At 40.2% G+C, this 25,104-nt stretch overlaps 1 protein-coding gene across 8 annotated transcripts in view; it reads right to left on the bottom strand.

Moving 5' to 3' along the window:
* The window catches only part of Lmbr1 (limb development membrane protein 1), a 156,152-nt gene that overhangs the window by 91,820 nt on the left and 39,228 nt on the right, over positions 1-25,104 (bottom strand). For 6 of the 8 annotated variants that reach the window (XM_052172947.1, XM_052172951.1, XM_052172948.1 and 3 more), the window contains 2 exons: positions 24,047-24,186; positions 9,327-9,430 (listed from right to left, as the gene is read on the bottom strand). In XM_052172947.1, the coding sequence (XP_052028907.1) occupies positions 9,327-9,430; positions 24,047-24,186 (244 nt within the window). Of the gene's footprint in view, positions 1-9,326; positions 9,431-11,445; positions 11,467-24,046; positions 24,187-25,104 lie in introns of those variants that run through there. The other 2 variants (XM_052172955.1, XM_052172953.1) reach the window with 2 other exon arrangements.

Below are 25,104 nucleotides of genomic sequence, written 5' to 3'. Positions count from 1 at the left end.
GGGCCTGGAGAGGTAGCTCATTTGTTAGTTCTTCTTTCAGAGGACCCTGATTTGGGTCCCAGAACCCACAGGTTGCTCACAATCATCCATGACACCAGTTCCAGGGGATCTGACACCCTTCTCCTTGGGTACCAGGAGAAGGTACATATAACATGTAGGTAAAACATTCACACACATAAAATAGAATAAATCTTTTTAAAATGAAAGCCATTCATAAATATATGCTAAAATCAGCTGCTTATAGAATTTAAGACTCAGTATTATATAATGAAAACATTAATAGATAATCTCTGTTAGAATAAGAAAGTATAAATATTTAAATCTACTGTTATAAAATCATTTAAAATTTCTTCTTTCAGTGTATTCCAAGAAAAAAAGTAAAAGCGATCACTTTAATATATTTATTTTAATGTTTTGGTTATAAATGTAACACTCTTTTTTTCAGTTTTTATGAACTGATCTTATTTTACCACTAAAAAGAGTAGTAGTTTAATATGTCTGCTGTTTAAAATTCATCGCTGCAGTATTTATCTAAGTCTGGAGTTTTCTTTTAATTGAAGGTATGCACAGAAGCTGTCTGAGGTGGTGTTGCAGTCAGTGACTGGAATAGTCACCACAACTTGAGATGCCACTTACACTAAGCTGTCACTTCTATTCCTGGGATACAAACTACATAATGGGCTGTTAACACGCTGCACCAAGTTTCATCCAGACAGTTTCAGCTGTGTAGACTCAGTCATTGGCAACTATTTCACAGACATTGTAAATTGCTACCATTGTTATCATACTGAACAATGATTTTATAGGCAAGTAAATATGAGTTTAAATGCCAAATAGACACAGGATCTACAACTTAAACTGCATGGGACATGGTAAGCAGTCTGGTAGGCCTGGGATATCCTATCTAAGAAATCTCCAGCAGCATTAAATCTGACATCTAGCCTCACTCTCAAAGAAAATTCATTTTAACCCAAAAGTAGATAGTTTTCCATTCTCTCTCTCTCTCTCTCTCTCTCTCTCTCTCTCTCTCTCTCTCTCTCTTTCTCTCTCTCTCTCTCTCTCTCTCTCACACACACACACACACACACTTAGGGTAAAGTTTCTAATTAGCAATGATTATTTCTATAAAATTGTTTTCTGAATGTAAGCATTGAGAGCATGGTAATTAAACGCATATTACTTTCAAATGTGAAGCTGTAGCTCTTTATTTCTTCCCTCATAAGACTCTTCTAATTTAACAGAGGGCTGAACTATGAGACATTCTAAGATGTTAATTTCATCATCCTACAAAATGAGTCTGAGGTTTGGTTCCCTATGAAAGCAGCACAGCCCATCTTTTACAGCCTGCACTTTTCTAAACAAAACAGACAGACCTTATAATTCAAGAGATAGATCAAGTTGCCCCATGATAATACAATGTCATAAGACCTAGCTTCATTACCTTGCAGGCCTAGCTAGCCTAGTTCAGCTGCCCAAATGCTGCAATTACACATGTGTGCCCCTCCCTAACTCAAAACAATACAAGATTCCTGGGCTATGGTGTGAAAAAATTAATGCTCACAACACTCCTGATGTCTCCTTAGCAATCCCACATTCTAGACATGTGTGAACACTGAGCATGACTGTGTTCCCAGCACACTTTGGGCATGTTACCAACACAGGTGAGAGCAGCAAGCCTCACAGAAACACTCTTGAGAAAGACATCTGAGGCACAGTAGGTCTGGACTTGAGTCCAAAACTCATTATTATGCAAATAAAGAGACAGTTTAGCCTTATATAGGTGCAGAGAAAATTAACATAATACTTAGCAGATGAGATAAAAAAAAAAAACCATAGTGCCTGAAAGCTTAGTGGTATTACAATACCAAGTACCATCAACAAAACCAGACAGTGTAACTAAGATGCAATTACCTCCCTCACACAAACACGGATACTAAGATGGTTGGCAACAAAAGCAGTGTAGCCAGAGATGTTAGTCCCTCACACATGCACCATACTATGAAGGGTTTAACTCCCTCACATATGCACAGTACTAAGAAGGTAGCAACAGAGTTATTTCTATGTACTCATTTTAGTTACCTCACTCCTTTAGTAGCTTAAGTTTAAGTCAGTCTTTGTAAATCTGAACAATTATCAAATGACTGTCACATGTTCAAGGAGAAGAACAGTCCCCCTGAGTTCCTGCAGGCATCTCCAGATATGGAAAGTTAAAGAGACCGCACAGGCACACTTCACAGAAGAACAGTGCTCCTGTGTTTTGAAAACAGCTGATCCTGTTCTTACTATTTCTGGGAAGAAATCAGTGCTCCCTAGTGAGGGAGGGCAGAGAGTTCTGATTAATACAAGACTACATCTTTTTCTTGCAGGTGTTGGGAGAATCAAATTAACACATAGCAACAGTTAGTGAGATATGACTTCATTTTCTGTAATAAATGCCAAGATCAAAACATGCCCAAGTCAAATTTCCTTGCAAGGTTCCCAGCAGGAGCCCTCCTCTGGTCTGTGACTTCCTCTCACCCAGCAGAAGCAGACTGAGTATGCGCATTTGCCACTAACACTAAGCAGCACTTCCTTAATCGCTCATTTCCAACAATTTATGGATCATCAGTGGCAAAAAAACAAAAAACAAAAAAAAAAAAACAAAACGAGCAAAATAATGAAAGAATCCAATGAAAGCTCAAGGAGTCCCAGGCTGGACTTCCTACTCTCTTCTCTTTAAGATGGAGGTCTGAGACAAATTAGCCACTGAGGGGAAAAGTCATCTGGTCATAAAATACAGTACAAGGTCACTTTTATGTAAGTTTGCCAAAAGCGACATAAACCAGGGCAATCTCAAACTGTGACACAGGATAGAAACATATTAAAACGATCTTTGTTCCTCCTCTATTGTGCTGTCATGTTGCTTGGCTTTATGGACAGCCTGATCCCAGCACAGCGCTTCGCCTCCACCTGGCCAGTGCAACTAATTAAGAGAGGAAGTGACCTCAGATTTTGTACATTTTACTTTTATTATGAAAGTACTTTGTTTGAAGTTACAGGAGCTAACCTCTTAATCCTATAGATCATGTGTGAGGTTCTGGACACTCTAGGATGGCTGGATGGTTTGGATAATTGGTCAGGATGTTGCTGTCGTTATGTTAAGTTTTATGCCAGGACTTGAAATCAAAGATAGGCACTAAAGTAAAGGGCAATATAAATCTGCTACCAGAAAAGTCCTTGGCTTATGAATTAATCTGTCATTATACTTACATTATACTTACAAAACAATCATATGGTGAGATCTTTTCCCCTCTTTCATTAAGTTAATTTTGTCTCTGTAAGGTTTTAATTCAAAATATGATAGTAACATACAAAATAAATCTGATATATTACTCTCTTTAACAGTGGCCAGTACATTACCCTTTGGAGTTCATTATGAAATCAGAAAACATCATGCAGAGTTACTATCAATAACCAAGAGATCTTTTCTGAACAGGAGAGGGAGGAAGCACTATGGACAAAGATGACAGTCACAGCACTGTGGCCTCCTCTAAAATGATTCCAATCCCTCAGACCACTGACTCTCTCATACCATTGAATGGCTGAGGTGAAAACAAATTCAACATGGGCATTACCTATCAGAGTTGAATTAAGATCCAAGCACAAAATCCTGTTCAAACACACAACCCAATGCCTATGGCAGTGTGATGAACGGCTGCAAAACAGTATACACCTAAGAACCTCACTACAAGAGGAGGTAAAATCCCTATGACAAAAGCAGACTTCTTAGTATTTAAAAAAAAAATCACTTTTCAAAACTATGTTCTCTCATACTTGAGAATTAATTAAAAAGAAAAAAGAAAAAAAAACAAAACAAAAACCAGTGACTAGATGGCCCCCGTTATAAGAGTAACTTGCCCCCGTTTAAGAGGATAGAAGAAAGGCTACTTACAGCCCTTAGAAGATGTGACCAGCTCTCTAGGCCTAAAAAGTCCTGTTTGATTTAACATAGCTGTTTAATTAAGAACTAAGTAAAGAATTCTGCTTTGCTGGGTTTTCAATTCAAGTTCTGCATCCATCCTGCAGCCAGTAGCCAATTTCCGCATCTCTGCACAATATGCAAGGAACTGTTTTAAAATCAATTGCCCAGGGGAATCCATGGATGCTTGGGGGCCATGTGCCACTTAGAGAATATACCAGATGTAAACTCAGTAAAACACCCCAGGAGGGTGGTCACAGGGGAAAGGGGAATGGAACTTGCCAGACTGTAAGTTTGTCATGACTCAGATCACTGGGTACTTTTACACTAAGAAAGTTTTACCCCTTCTCCAGTATCATTGAGAACTGATATGCCTAATGAAGCCAGTCAGCAAACAGTTGGCAGGAGCACACATGAGCACGTGTACTCCTCGGCCGTCTGTGTAAACACTTTGATGACTGCAGTCAATGGCAGCACAAAGAGTGGCTGCATAGTGTAGTTCACGGTTCAGATGTAGCCTCAGCAGAGATAGCTGCTGCTGGAGAAACACTGAGAACCGTGCAGGTAGCCCCGGGAGTCAAATGTCATACTAGATTTCAAGACACTGAAGAGATATTTATTGTACAATACTAGCAGCCTTTGTAACTTTCCTGATGTAACTGATTTTAAAATAAGTTTAGCACTTTGAAATAGCATTGCACACTTAATCTGAAACCATTTCTCTAGGCTCTGAAATGCACCTTACCTTCCAGTAGCTTCTGTCAGAGGATGCAATTCCTAAAACTGGCTTGTGTTACTTCCACATGCTGAACTTCACAGTGCAGAAGATAATTTAGAATGTTAGACTGCCTGATAATCTGTCATTACTCAAGACTGGCCCATGCTTTCCATCAGCACACTCATTAACAGCATGCATTCACAGACTATATACATCTAATTAAGTCACTGTGCTAAGTAAAACAGCACACTTAAAGTCTCAAGGGCTTTCAGTGTCCTTTGAGGGCCTTTCATCTCTCTTTTATTTTTAATTGAATTTATCTATTTGCTTGTTTGTTGGGGGTGGAGGGGGGCACCTGTGCCACGGTGCACATGTAGGGATCACTGGACAACTTGCAGAAGTCAGTTCTCTCCTTCAACCATATGGTCCTGAGGACTGAACTTAAGTCATCAGTTTTGGCAGCAGTCTGAATCATCTTGTCAGTCCCCATGTGTCTTTTTACTATGGTGAAAGTTGCTGTTTTCTTAGGGTCATCTCCTCACTATTCTCCTTATAAATTACAGGTCTAAAAAAATACAAATGTTTTTGAAAAAGTAAAAATGAAAAAAATGTAGTAAATCCTGTTCTGTGCCTGTACATAAATTACCTCATTTAGTCATCAGACTAATACATCAGAGAGACAGATGTGGTGACACAAGCCTTTAATCTGACGTTAATACCCAATGTACCCTCAGATCTCACTTCCTTGGCTCCTTCTTGGTGTGCCAGCATAGGCAGGCTTCTTGGACACCACTAATTATTGGACCCCACTCTACCTCCAAGCCACAGTCATCTTTTTCCAACCTTAGCATTAAAAAACAAATTATTTATATTGTTTTTTTTAATAACACCTACTCATCCCCTAGCTTCTCAAGTCAAAGCAATGGTAGTCACCACAGCCCCCACCTGCTGAACTCTACCTCGGGGCCTCTACATGCCGGACTCCTTACATCCCTTGTGGCTTGGAATCAGTTTATTTGATGTTGATGCACTGTTCAGTCAACACTTAAGTCCATTCAACACTTCAGTGCCTTGATAGATGAAAGGGGCATGGTAACCTCGAAGGGTTTTGAGGGACAAGCATGCTTAAATATGTGTTTAGGACAAGGATTTTTAAAGCCATTTATAGAAAAATTATAAGTAGAAATAATAGCAAGAGTTGTGTAAATGTGGACATGAGGTGCCATGCTTGTCTCTTGGGCGCCTGTTCAGCTCTTTCTCCTGCTGACATGAGGTCTGAGAGAGGTTCTCAGCCTATGGGTCAAAGCCTCTTTTAGGGTTGACTGACCGTTTCACAGGGCTTGCCTAAAACCATCAGAAAACACAAATACTTACATACAATTCATAACAGCAGCATTCATAACAGTTATGCATTCATAACTGCATAAGTTACAGTTATGAAATAGCAATAAAAATAATTTTCTGGTCACCACAACATGATAAAGTGCTGCAGCATTAGGAAAGTTGAAAGTCTTCTAAGAGGAGGAACACAAGAGATGACTGTTCCTGGGTTTTGCCACTGAGTCTGAATTCCAGAGCCTGTTGTCAATTGTGCCTCACAAACTGCAACTGAATCCCTTTTCTGGCTGGTCATGCAGACAAAGCAGAGGCAAGGACTGTCCACATCACAAGCTGCCTGAAGTCGTGATCTACCTTGCTAACAACTACATCTTCATAAAGAGTATGCACTGAGCAGATATGCCCAGAACACCAAACAAGAGTAACAGTGAGGCAACAGCACCCAGGCAGGCTTAGGAGGAGGAGGAATTATGCACTGGGAAGACACTAGCCAGTGGTTTCAGTGAGTCGACACATCTACACCTATATATCTGTGCACTGCTGCCGACACGACTCCTCCCCAATAGCACATGGAACTAGGTAGAGCAAGTGCCCCAAGGGCACCCTCTCCTTGGTGACGGACAAGAAACACCAAAATGCAGAATTATCACTACACTTGAATGAAAAAGTAGGTGCAAAAACACTCCAGAAAAACTCTTTCAAGCTCCCTATTAACTACAGCATCAAATCTAAACTACCTGCCAGAGCTGAATACTGCAGAACCTTATCCTGAGGCTCCCTGTACCCCCTCACAACTCCCCATCTTGTAGCATTCATCGATTCAATCAGAACTCAAGACCACAGGGCAAGCCGTGAAATTTCCTCTTCCAAGCCCTGCTCAGCTGTGAGGCTCAGCCCCACCCCAGCTAGACACTGTTTCTGTCAGTGGCTCCCACAACTCCTCAGCACATGGCAAGCTATGGCTTCCTTGTGTGCATCGCTGATTACCCCACTGTCTGACCTTGACTCCAGAATCGGGAGTTCTTCTTGAGCAGCCCTAACAAGCTCCTTTAAGGACACAGTAACTTGTACATGGAGCTGCTTACTAAGTTTCTGATGAACAGACAGCAATCTATGGAAAACTCTAGATCCAATCTTCCACAGAAACCAACATCTTACGTCTCCAGTGGCCTCCTCATCAGGAGGCTGTCAGTTCTCTGCAGTGCTCTGTCCAGCTGTGGATGCTGTACTGTTCTAGAAGGTCTCTGGCCTGGGGTCTTGGGCTGCCTACCATTCCTTTACACACTCTAACAGCACAGAGGCTCTGCCAGCATCATCTCTTGGACCTCTTGTCTTCCCTTTCTACATTCTGTCCTTGACCATCTCTCATCTTCTTGCTGGCTTCCTTGTGCTTTCCAGTGTGGGACTACAAAGAGAACAATGCCTCTGGGTACATCAGGTGTCATGCCACTACCATTTTATACACAGGGTCTTCAGATAAGTTAACAGTATTTAATACCACTGAGCCTCAGTTTTAGCCATAATTCCTTCTAGAAACTATAAATAGAAAAGTAGCTTTATTTTTTGTTTGGTTGGTTTTTCTTTTTCTTTCTTTCTTTCTTTCTTTCTTTCTTTCTTTCTTTCTTTCTTTTTTTTTTTTAATTTGGTTTTTTCGAGACAGGGTTTCTCTGTGTAGTCCTGGCTGTCCTGGAACTCACTCTGTAGACAAGGCTGGCCTACAACTCAGAAATCTGCCTGCCTCTGCCTCCCAAGTGCTGGGATTACAGGAGTGCGCCACCACCACCTGACTTGGTTGGTTTTTCAAGACAGGATTTCTCTGTAAATCCCTAGCTGTCCTGGAACTCACTCTGTAAACTAGGCTAGCCCCAAACTCAGAGATCCACCTGTCTCTTACCTTCCAAGTGCTAGAACTAAAGGCGTGCACTACCCACCACACCCAGCTACAGCAACTTTCTAAATTAAAACAAAGTAATTATTTTTATTACATAATTTAATTGTTAATCTTAAAACAAGAGAACATAAAATAATTCCAACATACAGAAGCCAATTTTCTCAATGTGAAGCTTGACAGCAAAGCGCAGGCCATTCTCATCTCTGCACTTACTAATCAGGAAGTAAGCTGATGGCTTTCACCTTCAGTATTCACGTCTGAAGTAACACCTGACCCCTCAGGGGCCTTTCCCCAGTGTCACTCAGACTGTCCCCACATCAACAGTGCTCTTTTAGCACAACTAAAACTGAAACCGCACAGTCATTAGTACATCCCTGGGCAAGAATGACACACAAACCCATTCGACTTCAGTGAAGTATTTGCCATGAAAGCACGAGGATCTGAGTTCAAGTCCCTAGCACTCATGTGGAAGCTGATACCAGAGTACAGAGCTGTGCCTCCATGTTAGAGAGGCAGCGACATGAAGGTCCTTGGAGCTCACTGGTCAGCCAGCCAGGAGCTAAGTTAATGAGTTCTAGATTCCAGGGCACTGTCTCAAAAAAATAACAATGAAAGGAAACTGAGAAAGACGGCCGATTTTGTTCTCTGTTCTTTACACATACATGGACCTGCAAGAACATATGTAAACACATACACCAAAATGTTCATATGCCACATACAAAAAAAAGGGCACAACAAGCAATAATCCACAGTTTACAATTTCACATTAGATAGATAAGCACAATCCACTCCATATATTACAACAGAAATAAATGTTGTAAGATGCTTCTATTGTAACTCGAGCTCTCTCTGCCAAGTATTACTTACTTAAATCTTTTCATTATATTGCAAAATTATATTCCAAAAGTGTGTGGCTAGATACTGTGTATCACAGTCAGAGTCAGTTATCCCTCCCATAAGGTCATGCTGTTGGCAGATGCTCTCGGAAAGCTTCCCAATGCGCTCACTCCAAGCCTCCCACATCCGTGTAGGATGAACCATTCTCAATACCATGTGGGTCTGTCGTCTGCAAAGGAGTTGACTTTATAACGTATTACTATCCTGAAAATATCTGTACTTTAAGTGTGTCCAATTGGGCTCTGAAGTAGATGAGGCCTCCCTGAAGACCTAACTAACGCTGCGGTGGCAGGTTGTCAGTCCCACAGGAGATACCCCTCCAGGTGGATGTGGACCATAAACGTCCTCCCTGACTGCATACACAAGGTATACACTGTGCAATATTATTAATTCACTGTTCAATATTATCAACATTATCAACAGTATGTCAACATCATTATTTAGTAATTCAACTGTTTGTTTATATCAACTTCTAGTTTAATATGAGTCATTTAATAAATTTGATCCAAACTCAATTTACTTACCTTTTTCAGGCCTGCAAAACCTTCTGATTCCAGAAAGAAAAAGGCAAAGGGCATCAACACAAATAAACAAAGATTGGAAAATAGAGAAGCAAGATTCCACAAACCTATAAAAATGACAATAACAAAAATTAAGAAAATCAGGTTAGACATTGCCACATTGTTTCAAAGGTACTAAGTTATGATGCACATCAAGATCTGTATTTTACTAATAAAAATAAATACCTATTTGAAATGACTATCTAAACTTGACTATTAGAAAATGATTGTATATTTACTTTAAATATTTTTATCTATTGAAGAAAGCCAATATAGAAACTGTTTACTTTCCCTTGCTCCCCCCAAGTGAATTAAGTAAATATATCTTACATGTAGAGATCCAAAGGCACAGATCTTTAGACATATCATCACTGAAATATTTTAATTAGAGCCACCAGCATCTACTTGTCAATTAGTAAAAACCAGGACCAAGCTAAGTGTCACCCATTTAAGCCTCATAAGACTGTCTAGAGGAACTAGCACTTCCTGAGCTCCATGAGCCAAACATTGCTCAAAGTGCCTTACAGACATTCTACGAATTCATTTTTAGACACAAGAGTCCTTGAGCAGGCAATATTGTCACTTGCCAAGCTGCAGAGCATGTGAGTATTGGAGCAGATTACCTGAAAACCTAAAAATCATGTCACAGGAGTTCTAACAAAGAATTCCAAGTGGGAAAGAAACTGTGACCCAGGTGGTCAAGCTCACAGAGCCATTTCCCTTTCAGCCAAGTTATGACAAAATAGATGGCAACAAAAATATGGGTACACTGTCAGGTATGTCACAGGCAGTGTTTGACCCAACACCTATTTTTAAAAATAGAAAAAACACTAAAATCCAAAAATGAGCTTCAAAATGATGGCTGTAATCTTTAAACTGAAGTCACAATTAAAGGTTATACCAATGCATTCAGAGTACTGCATGCAATTTAAAAAACAGGTAAAAACTGTTCCTTTCACATCTTTCCTTCAAGGTCATGCTTACATCATTTAGAGACACACAGTGTGTCAGACACACACAGCACACTGTTCTCTTAACAAGCAGTATGCTATGGCATTGAGTTAACACGTGTACACACACATCCTGCTCCTAGAACAGTGTGGAACACAGGGAGCTAAACCCCTGAACTCTTGTGTCACTTATCGAAAGGAGTCCCCGACTTTAATAGGGGAGATAATAACATCAATTCATAGTTTCTTATCCAGAAATCTAGAGATTTGATGGGCACATAATGCACAATTTTTGTTTGTTTGTTTGTTTTTCGAGACAGGGTTTCTCTGTGTAGCCCTAGCTGTCCTGGAACTCACTCTGTAGACCAGGCTGGCCTCGAACTCAGAAATCCGCCTGCCTCCGCCTCCCAAGTGCTGGGATTACAGGCATGCGCCACCACTACCCAGCATATGCACATTTAATCTTTTCAAGAAAAAAAAATAAGTTAAACGTGATGTCTTACTATATTTTTCTTTTCTTTTTTGGAACTACATCACTTGTATCCCAGACTGAATTTTCTATGTAGCCAAAGATGACCTTGAACTCTTGAGCCTCCTGCCTTTACTTCCTGAGTTCTGGGATTAAAGGTGTATAGCACCACACCTGATTTATCCTGTGTTGGGCTAGAACCCAGGGTCTCTCATGTATATTATGCAAGTGCTCTACTAACTGAGCTATATCCTCAGCTTCTGTCTTAACATCTTTTAGTGGTAAACTAAACATTTAAAGCTTAAAATTAAAATAATGTTCAACATTATTTTTAAGGTTTTCTCATATGAAGTAGGACAATAATTCCTATTATGTAAAGTAAAAAAATTGCTTTAAAATGATCTTTAAATGAACATTTAATATTAAATGAACTTTACTATGTTCTGATCCTTAAAATAAAAAGTTAAGGCTAAACACACTTCTAACCCCATATACCAGGGACGCCAGCCAGGAAAACCACTAAAGTATACAAGTCTGACCAAGATAACTTAGAATTTGCCTCCAAAACAAGAAAAAAGGCTTTATTCTCTTTTTTTGGCTGACAAGCTATAATTACAATTACCAGGAAGGGCATGTTGAATGAGGGATAAATAAATGCACACACCTCCGTCTCATACTAGGCTGTGGCAACCTTGCTAGGTTCCAGGTTCCTCACCTGTGAAATGAGGCTTAATGTTATATGTATGGATATCATTAGTACTAAGTGAAATGGCTGACAACTGAACCACTGTCACCACAGAACAAGTACTTTATGCCTTTCTGCTTTTACAAATCATCACTTCCCCAGAGGCAACTACTTTTCAGGACTGTTAACTGCTAGCATGCGAGGCTCACCACTTTCTGCCTTTTCCTTTCCTTTTTCCCTCCCCGACCCAGGTAGATCAGCTCCTGGTTTTCTTTACTAGCAATCGCCATGTGTCCATCTAGTTTCCCCATGCCTTAGAATAAATTTTAATTGTCAATGAAAAATGAAGAAATTGTGATGGGTTCACCTGAATAGCCCCACTGTGCAATAAATTGCACACAGTACACTGCTCTGGTTCAGGTAGTTTCAATATGCCTCGCACATGCCCCGTCTGAGGAGTCTGTCCCAGTATAACAATGCTGAAGGGGTGGAATCTTTTAGGGCCATGGTCTCATGAAAGATGCTTAGTTTCTAAAGAGTGATATAAAGAGATTAATACTTTTCTCATGGGAATACATCCTTATTCTTATAGAAAGTCCTTGTAGCCAGGTGGTGGTGGTGGTGGTGGTGGTGGTGGTGGTGGTGGTGGTGGTGGCTCACTCCTTTAATCCCAGCACTCAGGAAGCACAGGCAGGTGAATCTCTGAGTTCCAGGCCAGCCTAGTCTGAAGAGTGAGTTCCAGGACAGCCAGGGCTATACAGAGAAACCCCGTCTCAAAATCAAAAACAAAAACAATCAAACCTAGAAAGTCAGTGTAAAAAGAGGCCACTCCATGACTGTAGTACATTCAGTACATAATTAGCTACTTCTCTGGTAGGTGGGGATTAGGAACAGGACATTCCTGAGGAAACCCCCTACTCCAGAACTGCCACAACTGTAAGGCAAACACTTCTTTCCAAAGTCCCAACCTGAGATGTTATTACAGCAACATAAATCTGATGAATACACAAGTGTAGAGTTTTGGCGAGTGTTGGCTCTATACCCACAGATAGTGAACACACCTTTGCCCCAGACCTTTCCACAAACCCCTATAGAATCTGCCCTTCCTGGTATCTTTATCCCTTTACCCACTCCAGCCAACCACTAATTCTGTACTTCCAAAAGAGTGAATTTTCTACAAGTTCTATGTAAGTGGATCATGTAGTTTATGTTGGCTTTTTTTGTTTGTTTGTTTTGTTTTGTCTTGGTCTTGTTTCTGTCACTGTGTTTTGTGTCTGTATCACAGACCATAATAACCCTTATTGAATTGTCTCACCTGTCAGCATCTGAGCTGCTCCTACCTTGTGGCTATTACAAATGAAGCTTTCGTTAGCCATGCATGTCCAGACTTTGCAATGGACACAGACTTTCATTTTGAGTTAGTGTGCAAAGGAAAATGACAGAGGGTGGGAGACAGGTGTTTGATATTTTAAAAAACTGACAATATTTTCCTAATTGGTTGTATTTTCCATTCCCACTAGAAGAAAGGAAAGTTCTTCACATTCCCTGAAAACAAATTCTTTAACATCTATGAGATCTGCAGGTCCTCTTTCCCAGTTCATGGGTTCTTTTTCTAATCAAAATTTGTTACCACATGTAACAAAGCCAAATTTATAAAGTTTCTCTTTCTGAATCCTGATATTGGTATTGTATGAGACAAAATAGTGTAGAATAGTGTCTCAGAGCCTCTCCTGTTTGCGTCTGTTTCTTTCGTAGCTTTACATTTACCTCTATGAGTCTTCATGTGGCACCAGGTATAGACTAAAGGTCAATTTTTGTCTGTGATTATCAAGCTATTCTAATTCTATTTGTTAAAAATATCCTTTATTCACTAAATTTTATCTTTGTACCTTTGTCAAAAGTCAATCAGCAATACATATGTGTGTGTTCTTGGATTCAGTACCCTGCTGGATTAAATACTGCTCTGTCTTTACACTGTCACCACACTATCTTGATCATTACAGACTGAAAAACATCTTGAAGTAGAAAGCCCTCCAAAATCTTCTCTTCAAAGTTGTCCTGACCATTGAAATTTCATTGAAATATCATCTGAATTTTAGGTAAATTTATCAATTTCCATTAAAAAAAAAATACCTATTGGGGGCTGGAGAGATGGCTCAGTGGTTAAGAGCATGACTGCTCTTCCAGAAGTCTTGAGTTCAATTCCCAGAAACCACATGGTGGCTCACAACATCTGTAATGGGATTCAATGCACTCTGGTGTGTCTGAGGGCAGCTACAGTGTACTCATATAAATATAAATAAATAGATCTTTTAAAAAATGCTTATTGGGATTTTGACTGGCATTGTGTTAAATCTATAAATTAATGAGAGGGAACACCAGCCTAGTAGCATTATCATAAACAGAAATGTAACCAAACTCACAAACTGGAACCCTCGTCTCCAGTGTGATAAGATCTGAAGGCAGAGCTTTTGAGGCATCAGGCAGCTCTAAGATCTCAGACATAACCATGAAGGGCTGCCAAGCCTCCCTGGGCCAGGGTCCTAGGAATGTCCAATGCCTACAACTGGGATTCATTCTTGGGAAAGAAGATCACTTAGAAAAGACTCATATTTTCTATCTTCTCAAGACAAAGAAACGTTTTAAACTGAAAGGATAGTTACTCCTGCTTCTAATGGACTCAACAAAGATCATTGTCTCACTAGAATCCTTATACAAAATAGATGAACCACTTGTTAAGAAACTAAAAGTAAAATATTTACAGTAACTTCAAAAAAATATAGAAACAAAAATTTATAGGAGAAAATTACCTCACCCAAAAGCAAACTGTTTTGTTTAAAGAGGTTTGGTAAATTCTGCTCACACACAGATCCCTAATTCACAATGACACACATGGAGTTTGACTCTGGGTCTCTCTGTCTTTCTCTACTACTCTATGCCATCTGAAAATTACTATTTTGTGTGAGAAGGGCATCAATAAACTTAATTACTTTATCTGACAAAAGAACACATCAGGAACATTTTATTCAAGCCATATTGGATATATTAGCATACTAAGTCTGTCTATTGGCATAAGTGCTTAACTGAGCCCATGATCATTAAGCCAATTAAACAGGACAAAGCAATACTACAGTTATCTTTTTATTTGTGTATATACAAGCATACATACATACATACATACATACATGCATGCATGCATAATATATAAAGCCTCCTTAAAACACCTTCAAACTGCAGGAAATTTTTTAAAATCAATTTCAAGGAGCTGAGGAGACAGCTCCTTTGGTAATGTGCTTGTTTTGCAAGCATGAGGACCTGAGATTAGCCCCCAGAACATACATAAAAATCCAGGTGGGGTGAAATATGTTTGCAATCCCAGAGCTAGGGAGATGAAGATGACTTACTGGCCAGTAGCCAGCCTATCTTAACTGGTGAGACTCAAGTCAATTAAAGATTCTGTTTTTAAAAAGCAAAGTGGATGGTTCTTGAATAATACCACCTGAGGTTGATCTCTAACCTCTACATGTATACATGTGTACACATAGCACACACACACACATATACATAAGCGTGCACACTCACACCAATACAATTCAATTTTAATAACCCAAAATATTAGATGTATTCTACTTACCCAGTTCACACTATACTGTCTTGGCCAAAAATCAGGAATTCACCCTCTCTGTTATATAAAGGAGCTTTAACCATCTTTATAGCACTTATCTGAGTGAGAAGCATTTTACATCAGCCAAAGTTTGGACTGCTTAGCTGTCATGACCTTGAAAAGACTTCAACTCTATCACTTGGCTCTCTCCTGTTAGATGGGTTGCCACTCTGCCCCTTACCAAGAAAAGAAGAGAAACGACACCCAAATTTTTAAACAAAAATAAAAGAAAAAAACTGAAAAATTCTAATGCACCAGCACTCAGGCAAAGCAAGGCCAAAAAATTGTGTGAGTTATAGCTGAAACTAGCTCAACTCTTTCCTTGCCTTTCTCATTGATTTTATTCAACAAAGCTTACAATTAAAAAAAACATACATGATATTAAAACTACATAAAAATAACAGTGACAAGAAAAACTCAGCAGAGTTGGGAAACTGGCTCACTGTGTAAGCATCCTTACTCCGCAAGCGTGAGGACCTGAGTTTGAATGCAATCGCTCAGACAAGAAGCCAAGCACTGAGGCACAGAGACAGGGCATCCCAAGCACTTCCTGCCCAGTTACCCCACCCCAAACAGCTGCACTTCTAGTTCAGTGAGAAATCCTGTCTCAAGGAAATAAGAGGAAAGACAATATAGGAAGACAGCTAGCATACTGCCCTGGTTCTCACTTTAGTTGTCATCAGGAGCATGCATGACACAGCACACACATATACACACCCACACGTATACATAAATACATATAAAACAAGTATTTTTTAAACTAAGCATAAAAATAAATTGCCAAGAGAGACGCAACTTTTTTAACAACACAAATATAGCAGAGTGGTGCGTTCTTATTCCTTTCTATCTCTTTGCACAGCCTAAATCTTCTATAAGAAGCACAGGAGTACTCTAAAAATCCTAAGTGTGTATTTAAGCACCTTTGTGACATGCCTAAATCTCCAGATCTCTGTATAAAATCCATTAACAGGGAAGAGAACAACAAAGATGGACTGAGCCAGAGACCCGAGCCAGGCTCTGTTTCCAGCCGCACTCTCCACACCATTTGAACATCAGTCTCAGAAAAACCACCAAATGCAAATACGTGAATGCTAACGTCTGCCATATAAGAAAAATAAACTGACATTTGTAGCATAAAAAAGAGAATTTTTATTCTGATTATTGATTTATGCATATATATATTTGCAGAACAAAAAATCCAAATTATTCTCTGATGGCCAAAAGTCAAAAAAGTAAAATTTGCCTTAGGCAAAAACTCACAAATCAAAAAAATTAATAATAATTATGTTAACCAGTTCACTCACTTAAAACTAAGCTAGGGCTAAGGAGCTGGGATGGTCAATGCAGTGTTTGCTGCAGGGGCATGAGACCCAAACTCACTCCCCCAAAACTCTAAGAATCAGGAATGGTGGGCACACCTCTCATGACAGCACTTGAGAGGTGAAGGCAAGTCACTGACTTTAAGGCTAGGCCTTTCTGGGAAAAACAAAAATATGTGTATTCAATATGCACTGCAAAGTGGCTTGTCAACTCTTCAAAGCTCAATAAACTTGTGGTCTTTCTTGTAAAAGCATTCTACAGTTCTAATACTAGCATGGCCACACTCCAGAAGACCCACAAGCAGCTGAGTCAGATGCAGATATCTGCACCCACCCAATGGACAGAAGCGGCTGACCCCTGCTGCTGAATTAGAGAAGACTGAAAGAAGCCAGAAGGGCAACCCTGTGGGAGAGCCAGCGTCTCAATTAAACTGGATCCCCGAGATCTCTCAAACACTGGACCACCAAACAGGCAGGATACACCAGCTGACATGAGGCCCCTAGCACACATACAGCAGAGAACTACAGATCTGTGTTCATTCAGAAATGTTGCACCTAACCCACTAGAGGCCCCAGAGAGTTTAGAGGTCAGGTGGAGTAGGGGGTGGGGACATGCACGTGGAGTCTGGGGGTGGGGAGGAGGAATGAGATGTGGAACAGTCTGGAGGATGGACAGGGGTAGGGGGGAATAGAATACGGAGTGTAAAAAAATAAATTAATCTTCATGTGGTCTGTGAGTTGTTATCTTGGACATTCCAAGCTTTTGGGCTAATATCTACTTATCAGTGAGCACAACATGTGTGTTCTTTTGTGATTGGGTTAACTCACTCAGGCTGATATTTTCTAGTTCCATCCATTTGCCTAAGAATTTCATGAAGTCATTGTTTTTAATAGCTGAGTAGTATTCCATTGTGTAAATGTACTATTCCTCTGTTGAGGGACATCTGGGTTCTTTCCAGCTTCTGGCTATTATAAATAAGGCTGCTATGAACATAGTGGAGCACATGTCTTTATTACATGTTGAAGCATTTTCTGGGTATATACCCAGGAGTGGTATAGCTGAGTCCTCAGGTAGTACTATGTCCAATTTTCTGAAGAACAGCCAAACAGATTTCCAGAGTGATCTTACCAGCTTGCAATCTACCAGCAATGGAGGAGTGTTCCTCTTTCTCCACATCCTCGCCAGCATCTGCTATCCCCTGAGTTTTTGATTTTTAGCCATTCTGACTGATATGAGGTAGAATCTCGGGGTTGTTTTGATTTGAATTTCCCTGATAATTAAACTCACAGTTCACATGAAGCTCAAGAAGAAGGAAGACCAAAGCGTGGATACTTTGATCCTTCTTAGGAAAATACCCATGGCTCACAGCCAACCAATAGACTGAGCACAGGGTCCCCAACGGAGGAGCTAGAGAAAGGACCCAAGGAGCTGAAGAGGTTTGCAGCCCCAAGGAAGAAAAATAATATGTACCAACCAGTACCCCCAAATCTCCCAAGGGCTAAACCACCAACCAAAGAGTACAGATGGAGGGACCCATGGGTCCGGCTTCATATGTAGCAGAGGATGGCCTTTTCAGACATCAATGAGAGGAGCGGCCATTGGTCCTATGAAGGCTCGATGCCCCAGTGTAGGTTCAGGAAAGTGTGTGCGTATGTGTGTGTGTGTGTGGGGGGGGGGGGTAGTATTGCTAAGAAGGGGGAAGGGAGATAGGATAGGGAGTTTTGGGAGGGGTAACAAGGAAAGGGGATACCATTTGAAATGTAAATAAAGCAAACACCTAATAAAATAAATTTTTTTAAAAATTAATTAATTTTATAAAAGAAAATTATTGTTACTGACTTTACACATATTTAATATATATATTTTAATTTATACTATAAAAGCTGTCAAATTTCTCCACTTCAAAAAACTAAAATTATATGCTTCAATATAATAGAATGCAAAACTTAAGAAAGGTAGTTTGTCAGCGCCAGCATCATAGCAAGCCACTGATAGTAGCCCATGCCCAGCCCCAAAAGACAGTTCAGTTGGAGGTTCAAACACAAGAACAAATTACCGGTTTACCATAGGGTTATGTTCTACCGCCACCTACTGGTATCACAAAATAATTCAAAATACAATATTCAGCTTATGTTGAGAGAACCACAAGTTTAGAGCCTCTGTCGATCTGATAGATTCACAAGGAAAAACAGGAAGCAAAATCCCTGGATTTGAGCCTTTATACTGCAAAATAAGTGGTAATATAGAAGTACATATTATTTTAAGTACCCTTTTACTTAACAAGACAGATTCATTGGCATCAAAATAAAGTTCTCACAGAGATTAGCCAGGTCACCAAGGCTCATTTTAACAACTGAACCTGAGCTGGACAGTTCAGTTGTCAATGTACAGCTCCACACCAGAAAACACCACTGAAGCAAACACAGTGGAGAAAAACACCTCCAAAACTGGAGAATTATGCCCAGATTTAATTCTATCATTCTCCTCTCTTTCAAATATTGACCATTATTGGCTTTTAATTTTAAGCACAGATTGCAGAAAAGCAGTCACTATAAAGTAAGATCTTGGGAACTTCCAAAGTAAAAAGTTAACAGTGCCAAGACACAAAAGGTGAACGCTACAAATGAATTTTTCTGTCCCCCTTTTATTCCTATTTTACTTATGCCAATGATGCCACTTTGACACCTCTGCTTCTTCATTCCAGCTTAAAATGGATGCATGCTCAATCAAAGAATCACAGTGCAGGTTAATCTCTGTGGATAATTATTTGCCTTTGAAAAACAGCTCTTGGCTTAATACTAGGCTTTCACCAAATATAAGCACTTGACCTTGGAGTTATAGGCCTAAGCTCCTAACCCAAAATGCTAGGCATGCACAAAAGGACTGTGTATCATCAAGTAAAAATGATATATGTGTGGCCCAGCATAAGCCGGAACAGAACAAAGGGATTCCATGAAGAAGTGCCCCAAATACTCAAGGCTCCCTTTTGTAAACTGTTCGTGTATATTGATCTTGAAGAGAGGCCCTTTGTCTAGTTTAATCTACAGTATTTGCAGTTTCTATGGGTATGTGGGTAGCTCTAGCTCTACAGCCCTCTCAGGTCAATAACAAAAAAGTAAGATGCCTATATCCCATGGGAACCCTCCTCTGGACAGAGGAGGTCTTAACAGACAAGAGGATAAAGAAGACAAGATAATCCAAAAGGATAGTGGGAAGCTGCAGATAGACAGTGGGCCTCCTTCTCCAGACAGTGGTCATCACCCAGTGGGCTCATGAAAATATACTGTTTACTTCGTCTTACTCTGGGTGCAGGCATTAGATGCGCAGGTACTTTTTATATTCTACATACGTTCTACTCTCCACACATAAAAACACAACCAACTATTTCTTGTTCTACTCATTTTTCAGATAAAACACTAACTTGAATTTTTTAAGTTTGTTCAGGGTCCCTAACAGTAAAATAGAGAGCTGAAATTCTGAGCCAGGTCTAGCTGACTCCAAAGCCAAGAAACAGTCATGGTGGGGTAACTTCTAAAATAAAAAGGCACCATGATAAAGACGCTGGCTGGGGGCTGGCAAACCAGCAGCACGAAGCCAGTGAGCTTGGAAGACTGAGGCACAGAACTGCTCTGTGAACTCCTATGCAATCAATAGCCAACAACAAATAAAACTGCTGACAACAAGTGTTTGTTACATTCATGGTGGAAAAGGATCTTCTGTACAGAAAAACAATTAAGAGAAACCAAAGGCGGGAAAGGCCAATTGATACAAAAATATAAAAACTCCAGATCTCCAAAGACCATACAAAATCAAAAAATCAAAATAGCAACTATAAACAAACATTTATAGGGGTTTAGTTTTAAAGAGACCAATACAAAAGGGGGAGTTCGTGACAAATTATATCTGTACTTGATGTCTATAAATGAATTAAAATTGAGAGATCACTAATTTTTCTAATGATAATTAGGGAAGCTATTTCTTTAGTCATATCTCTGGCAACAAAGATATCAGCATTTGATGCTACTGAGTTTATGTTGGAAACAAACATACCATCTGTCAGAAGAAAGAATTTCTAGATCTTTCTTCTAGATTGGCAATGATACTTATTATTCTAATGATTTCCATCCTAATTACCTATGCAAATTGTGGGAAACTCAAAAGTCACTGTGAACAATTCCCTAGAAACCCAAGAGAAGACAGTTAAGTAAGGGTCCTGGGAAGACAGAAAGCTGCGCCCTACCTGGGGATACTCAGGCCCCATATCACAACTGTCAGAAGTCACTGGAGAATAAATAAGTGGTCTCACTCCTGAGAACAGTAAGATAAGAGCTGACACAGGCCAATGCTGGGGAAGATGTGGTAAGGGGAACAAACACTCCTCCACTGCTGGTGGAGTGCAAACTTATACAACCACTTTGGAAATCAGTTTGGTGGTTTCTCAGAAAACTAGGAATAGTTCTGACTCAAGAGTCAGCTATTCTACTTCTAGGTATATACTCAAAAGGTCCCCCCACCATACCACAGGACACTTGCTCAACTATGTTCATACCAGCCTTATTTGTAATAGCCAGAAACTAGAAACAACCAGGATATGCCTCAACAGAAAAATGGATAAAGAAAATGTAGCACATCTATACAACAGAACACTATTCAGCTATTAAAAACAAAGAGATCATAAATTTTGCAGGCAAATAGATGAGGTAACCAGAAAAACATATATGATATGTACTCATAAGTGCAGGACAACCATGCTATAATCCACAGGCCCAAAGTAACTGGGTAATGAGGAGGTCCCACCAGAAGATGTGCTAATCTCACTCAGGGGAAACTAGGTAGCCATAGGAAATGGATGGAGAAAGGGAACTGAGTAGGAGAGAAAGTGAGGGGGGATGGGGATGACAATCAGGTATAGGGCAAGAGGTCTGGGAGTGAGCATGGAAACTGGCGTGGCAGGGAGGGCCTCTCTGGTGACTAACTGGAGGACAGGAAGCCTAAGTATACAGGGAGCTTGAGGGTGTGACTCTGCTGAGATTCCCACCAGAAGGGATATAGGATATAAAGACTAAAGTGGCTACCTCCAGTAGCCAGGCAGGATTCCAGAGGAGGGAGGAGGAAGTGAACCCACCCAAAAAACCTTCAACCCAAAATCTGTCTTGCCTACCAGATATGAATGGATAAAGATGAAGCAGAGGCTGGAGGTACAGTCAATCAGTGACAGCCCCAACTTGAGACCCATCCCATGAGATAAAGCCAACCCTGACACTATTAAAAATACTCTGCAATGCTTGGAGAGAGGAACCTAGTATAACTATCTATGGAGAGGCTTCATCCTGCAGCAGATGGAGGCAAAAGCAGAAACCCACAGCCAAACATCAGGCAGAGCCTAGGGAGTCTTGTGGAAGAGTGGGTGACAGAAGTGACTAAGTCAGAGGCATCAAGGACACTACAAGGAAACCCAAAGAGACAACTAACCTGGGACCATGGGGGCTCATAGAGCCGGGGTCACCAACCGGGGAGCATGCAGGTGCTGGACCAATACCCCGTACACATTTGTAGCAAATGTGCTGCTTGGTCTTCATGTGGGTACCCTAACAAGTGGAATGAAGGCTGTCTCAGTCTCTGTCCCCTGCCACTGGATTCCCTTCCCCCTACCTGAACTGCCTGGCTGGACCTCAGTGGGAAAGGATGTGCCTAGTCTTGCTAGGACTAGATGCCCCAGGATGGAGCGATACCCAATGGGGGCTCCCTTCTCTAAGAAGGCGGCGAGGGGCAATGGGGGAGGGATTTGGGAAGTTGGGACTAGGAAGTGAGGAGGAAGGGGGTGGTGATCAGGATATTAAATAAATAAAAAATAATAAGTACTTGTCACTGACTATTCTATATTGTTTCATAGACTGACTATATTCACTATTACAAAACATCTCTTCATTAGGATAAGGGAAATGATTTGTGTCCATACAAAAATATCTCACAGTGAGGTGTCCCAATTTTACTGCTTTGGTGTTTATAAACAATATATCCAACCTTCCATATAACTATAAAATTATATAAACACAATAAAATTAGCCTGTTACTAATAATACCAGTAAGTAATGATATAATTAACAACACTAGCCACAAACATCAACATTAAGAAAACAGAAATACTATGGACAGGAAGAGTAATAAGAAAGCTATCTCTGTACCCAAAAGCCATGATCCAATCTACAGATACCATGAAGAACTGTCCTAGAAGAGAACAGTTCAGTACACACACACTAAATTCATACATACTAAGTGCCTGTTAAGAGGCAGATATTCTCTATTAGATACATTCCTAAAAGCAAGCCTACAAAGCATGTTTTACTATCTATTCTACTTAAGAGAGTAGTAACCTGAGACAGACAACAATGCCTACGTGTGACAGGAAACAGATGAGCCAAAATTGCACTATAGATCTACATCACTTGAAGGGAAAAGATCTTGTGGTCTACACTGTCACGTTCAGTTTGTTTTACTTTTTTTCCGCCTTGGTTTTTTAATTTTGAAACATGGTCTCTCCATGTAGTCCTAAATGACCTGAAACTCAGAGATTTGTATACCTCTGTCTTTCAGCACGGGGATTAAAAGTATGTACCAACATACCCAACTACCATCATTACTTTTTAAATCACTCTAAAATTTAACTTGACAGTGTGTTTTAGTCTATCATGTTTCAAAATGGCTAAGAAAACAAAATGGCAACTGTAGCCTCTGCTCTATCAGGTCTACAGTAGAAACTGAAGTCCTCTGATATAATCAGATGAACCAAAAAGCCTTTTCCTAAAACATTTAAATGAAATAGAATCACAGTAAATCCCCAGGCTAGTAGCTGGTATCTATAATCCCACACTCAACAGGCTGAAGCTGAGAATTGCCATGAGTTCAAGGCCTACACAGTGAATTCTAGGCCAATTACTGGTATAGTGTGAGACTATTTCATACCACATCCACATGGCTATGTGCAAAACTTACAGTAAGTATAAAAACTGTTTCTTGGTTAAGTAAAGGATGATAGCCAAATAGGCATGGTAAGGAAAAGCTGGTTTCTGATTTCACTGAGGACATCAATGCTTGTACTGGTTAGTTTTTTGGTCAACTTGACACAACCAAGACACATCTAGGAAGAGGGATCTTAATTAAGAAAATTCCTCCATTAAATGGGCACGTCTGTGGGGAAATATTTTGATTAGTGATTGGCGTGGGCAGGCCCAGTCTAATACAGTGACACCCCTAAGCAGGTGGTACTCAAGTAAATAGGAAAGCAGGCTGAGCAAGTAAGCAGAGCTCCCCCATGGCCTCTGGATTAGCTCCTGCCTAATAAGCAGGATAAGCAGGATCCGCCCTGACTTCTCTCAGCGAGGTAGACACTATGATGTGGAAATACAAGCTGAAATAAACCCTCTCCTCCACAAGTTGCTCTGATCATGGTGTCTTATCACAGCAAGAAACCCTCACTAAGACAACAGTTTACTGGAAGATGTTACAACTTGTGATGGAAACTAAGAAAACCCTATAACTTACACAGCAGAAAGAAAAAAAACAAAAAAAAACAACCGTTAAGTAATACACACTAACCGTGGATCAAGGAGCCATTCAGCCACTGAATATAGTAGTTCTGAGGAAAAGCGAGCAGGACCTCATTGCTGATGATTGAGAAGGGTAAAAGCAAAACCGCACCAGCTGAAACCGCTAGAGTGAAGGTGCTCAGAAACAACCTGCAAAAGACAAGAGGCAGCATTACTGGGGTCTGCAAAGTAGTGAACATGAAAACACCAGCCAGAGTCTTACATACGAATCCCATCACAGATATGTACAAATGACATGTGGAAGATCTGGAAACCAGATCTTTCACAACCAGGTGAAATCCCTAAAAAGTGGCCCTAAAAGATCTATATACATAAGAGAGTGTTACACAGTTCTAAGAATTCTCATTACTATTGGTGGGTATATACAGGCGTGTGTGCACGCATGCCTGTGTAGGAAGCCAGTGGAGTGGGGTGCTATGGCATACATGTAAGGACAGAGGACAACTACGTGGAGTCTGTTTTCTCCTATCTTTTCATAAGACTCCAGTATTGAACTCAGGTCTCCAAGCTCATACAGCAAGTGCCTTGACACACTGAACCATCTCATCAGCCCCTGATAATCTCATTAAACAAGGCTAAAAAGGACCTTTATTTATTAAGTCAACAAAACAAACTCAAGAAAAATACTGACAATAAATACAAAGCAGACTCTCTATTCACACTAAAAAATGCTTATATATTTTCAAGAAATATATTATTTCAAAATCTATCATCATTTATAACAACCCACGGGACAGAGACTACAATCATGAGGGACTTTCATTTCTCAGTTATACATTTCTGAAAAGTTTAAAATTCTTTTATAACACACACCTAATTCTGAAAAGGATTTTTTAAAAAAGTAAATAACAAGGCAAAAGAAGGTAGATTTCTGTTGAGTCCAAGGACAGCCTAGTCTACATAGAGTGCCAGGCCAGCCAGGGCAACATAGTAAGAAAGATGAGGGAGGGAAGAGAGAGAGAAAGGGAATATAGAAAGGGAAAGGAAGAAAGAATGAAAAGAGAAGAGGAGGGGAGGGGAGGGGAAGAAGAGAAGAAGGGGAAGGAA

The sequence above is a fragment of the Apodemus sylvaticus genome, chromosome 2 (assembly GCF_947179515.1).
Source record: "Apodemus sylvaticus chromosome 2, mApoSyl1.1, whole genome shotgun sequence".
In the NCBI taxonomy this organism is placed as follows: Eukaryota; Metazoa; Chordata; class Mammalia; order Rodentia; family Muridae; genus Apodemus; species Apodemus sylvaticus.
Note: the sequence above shows the minus strand (reverse complement) of the source record. Positions and strands in the feature narration are given on the sequence as shown.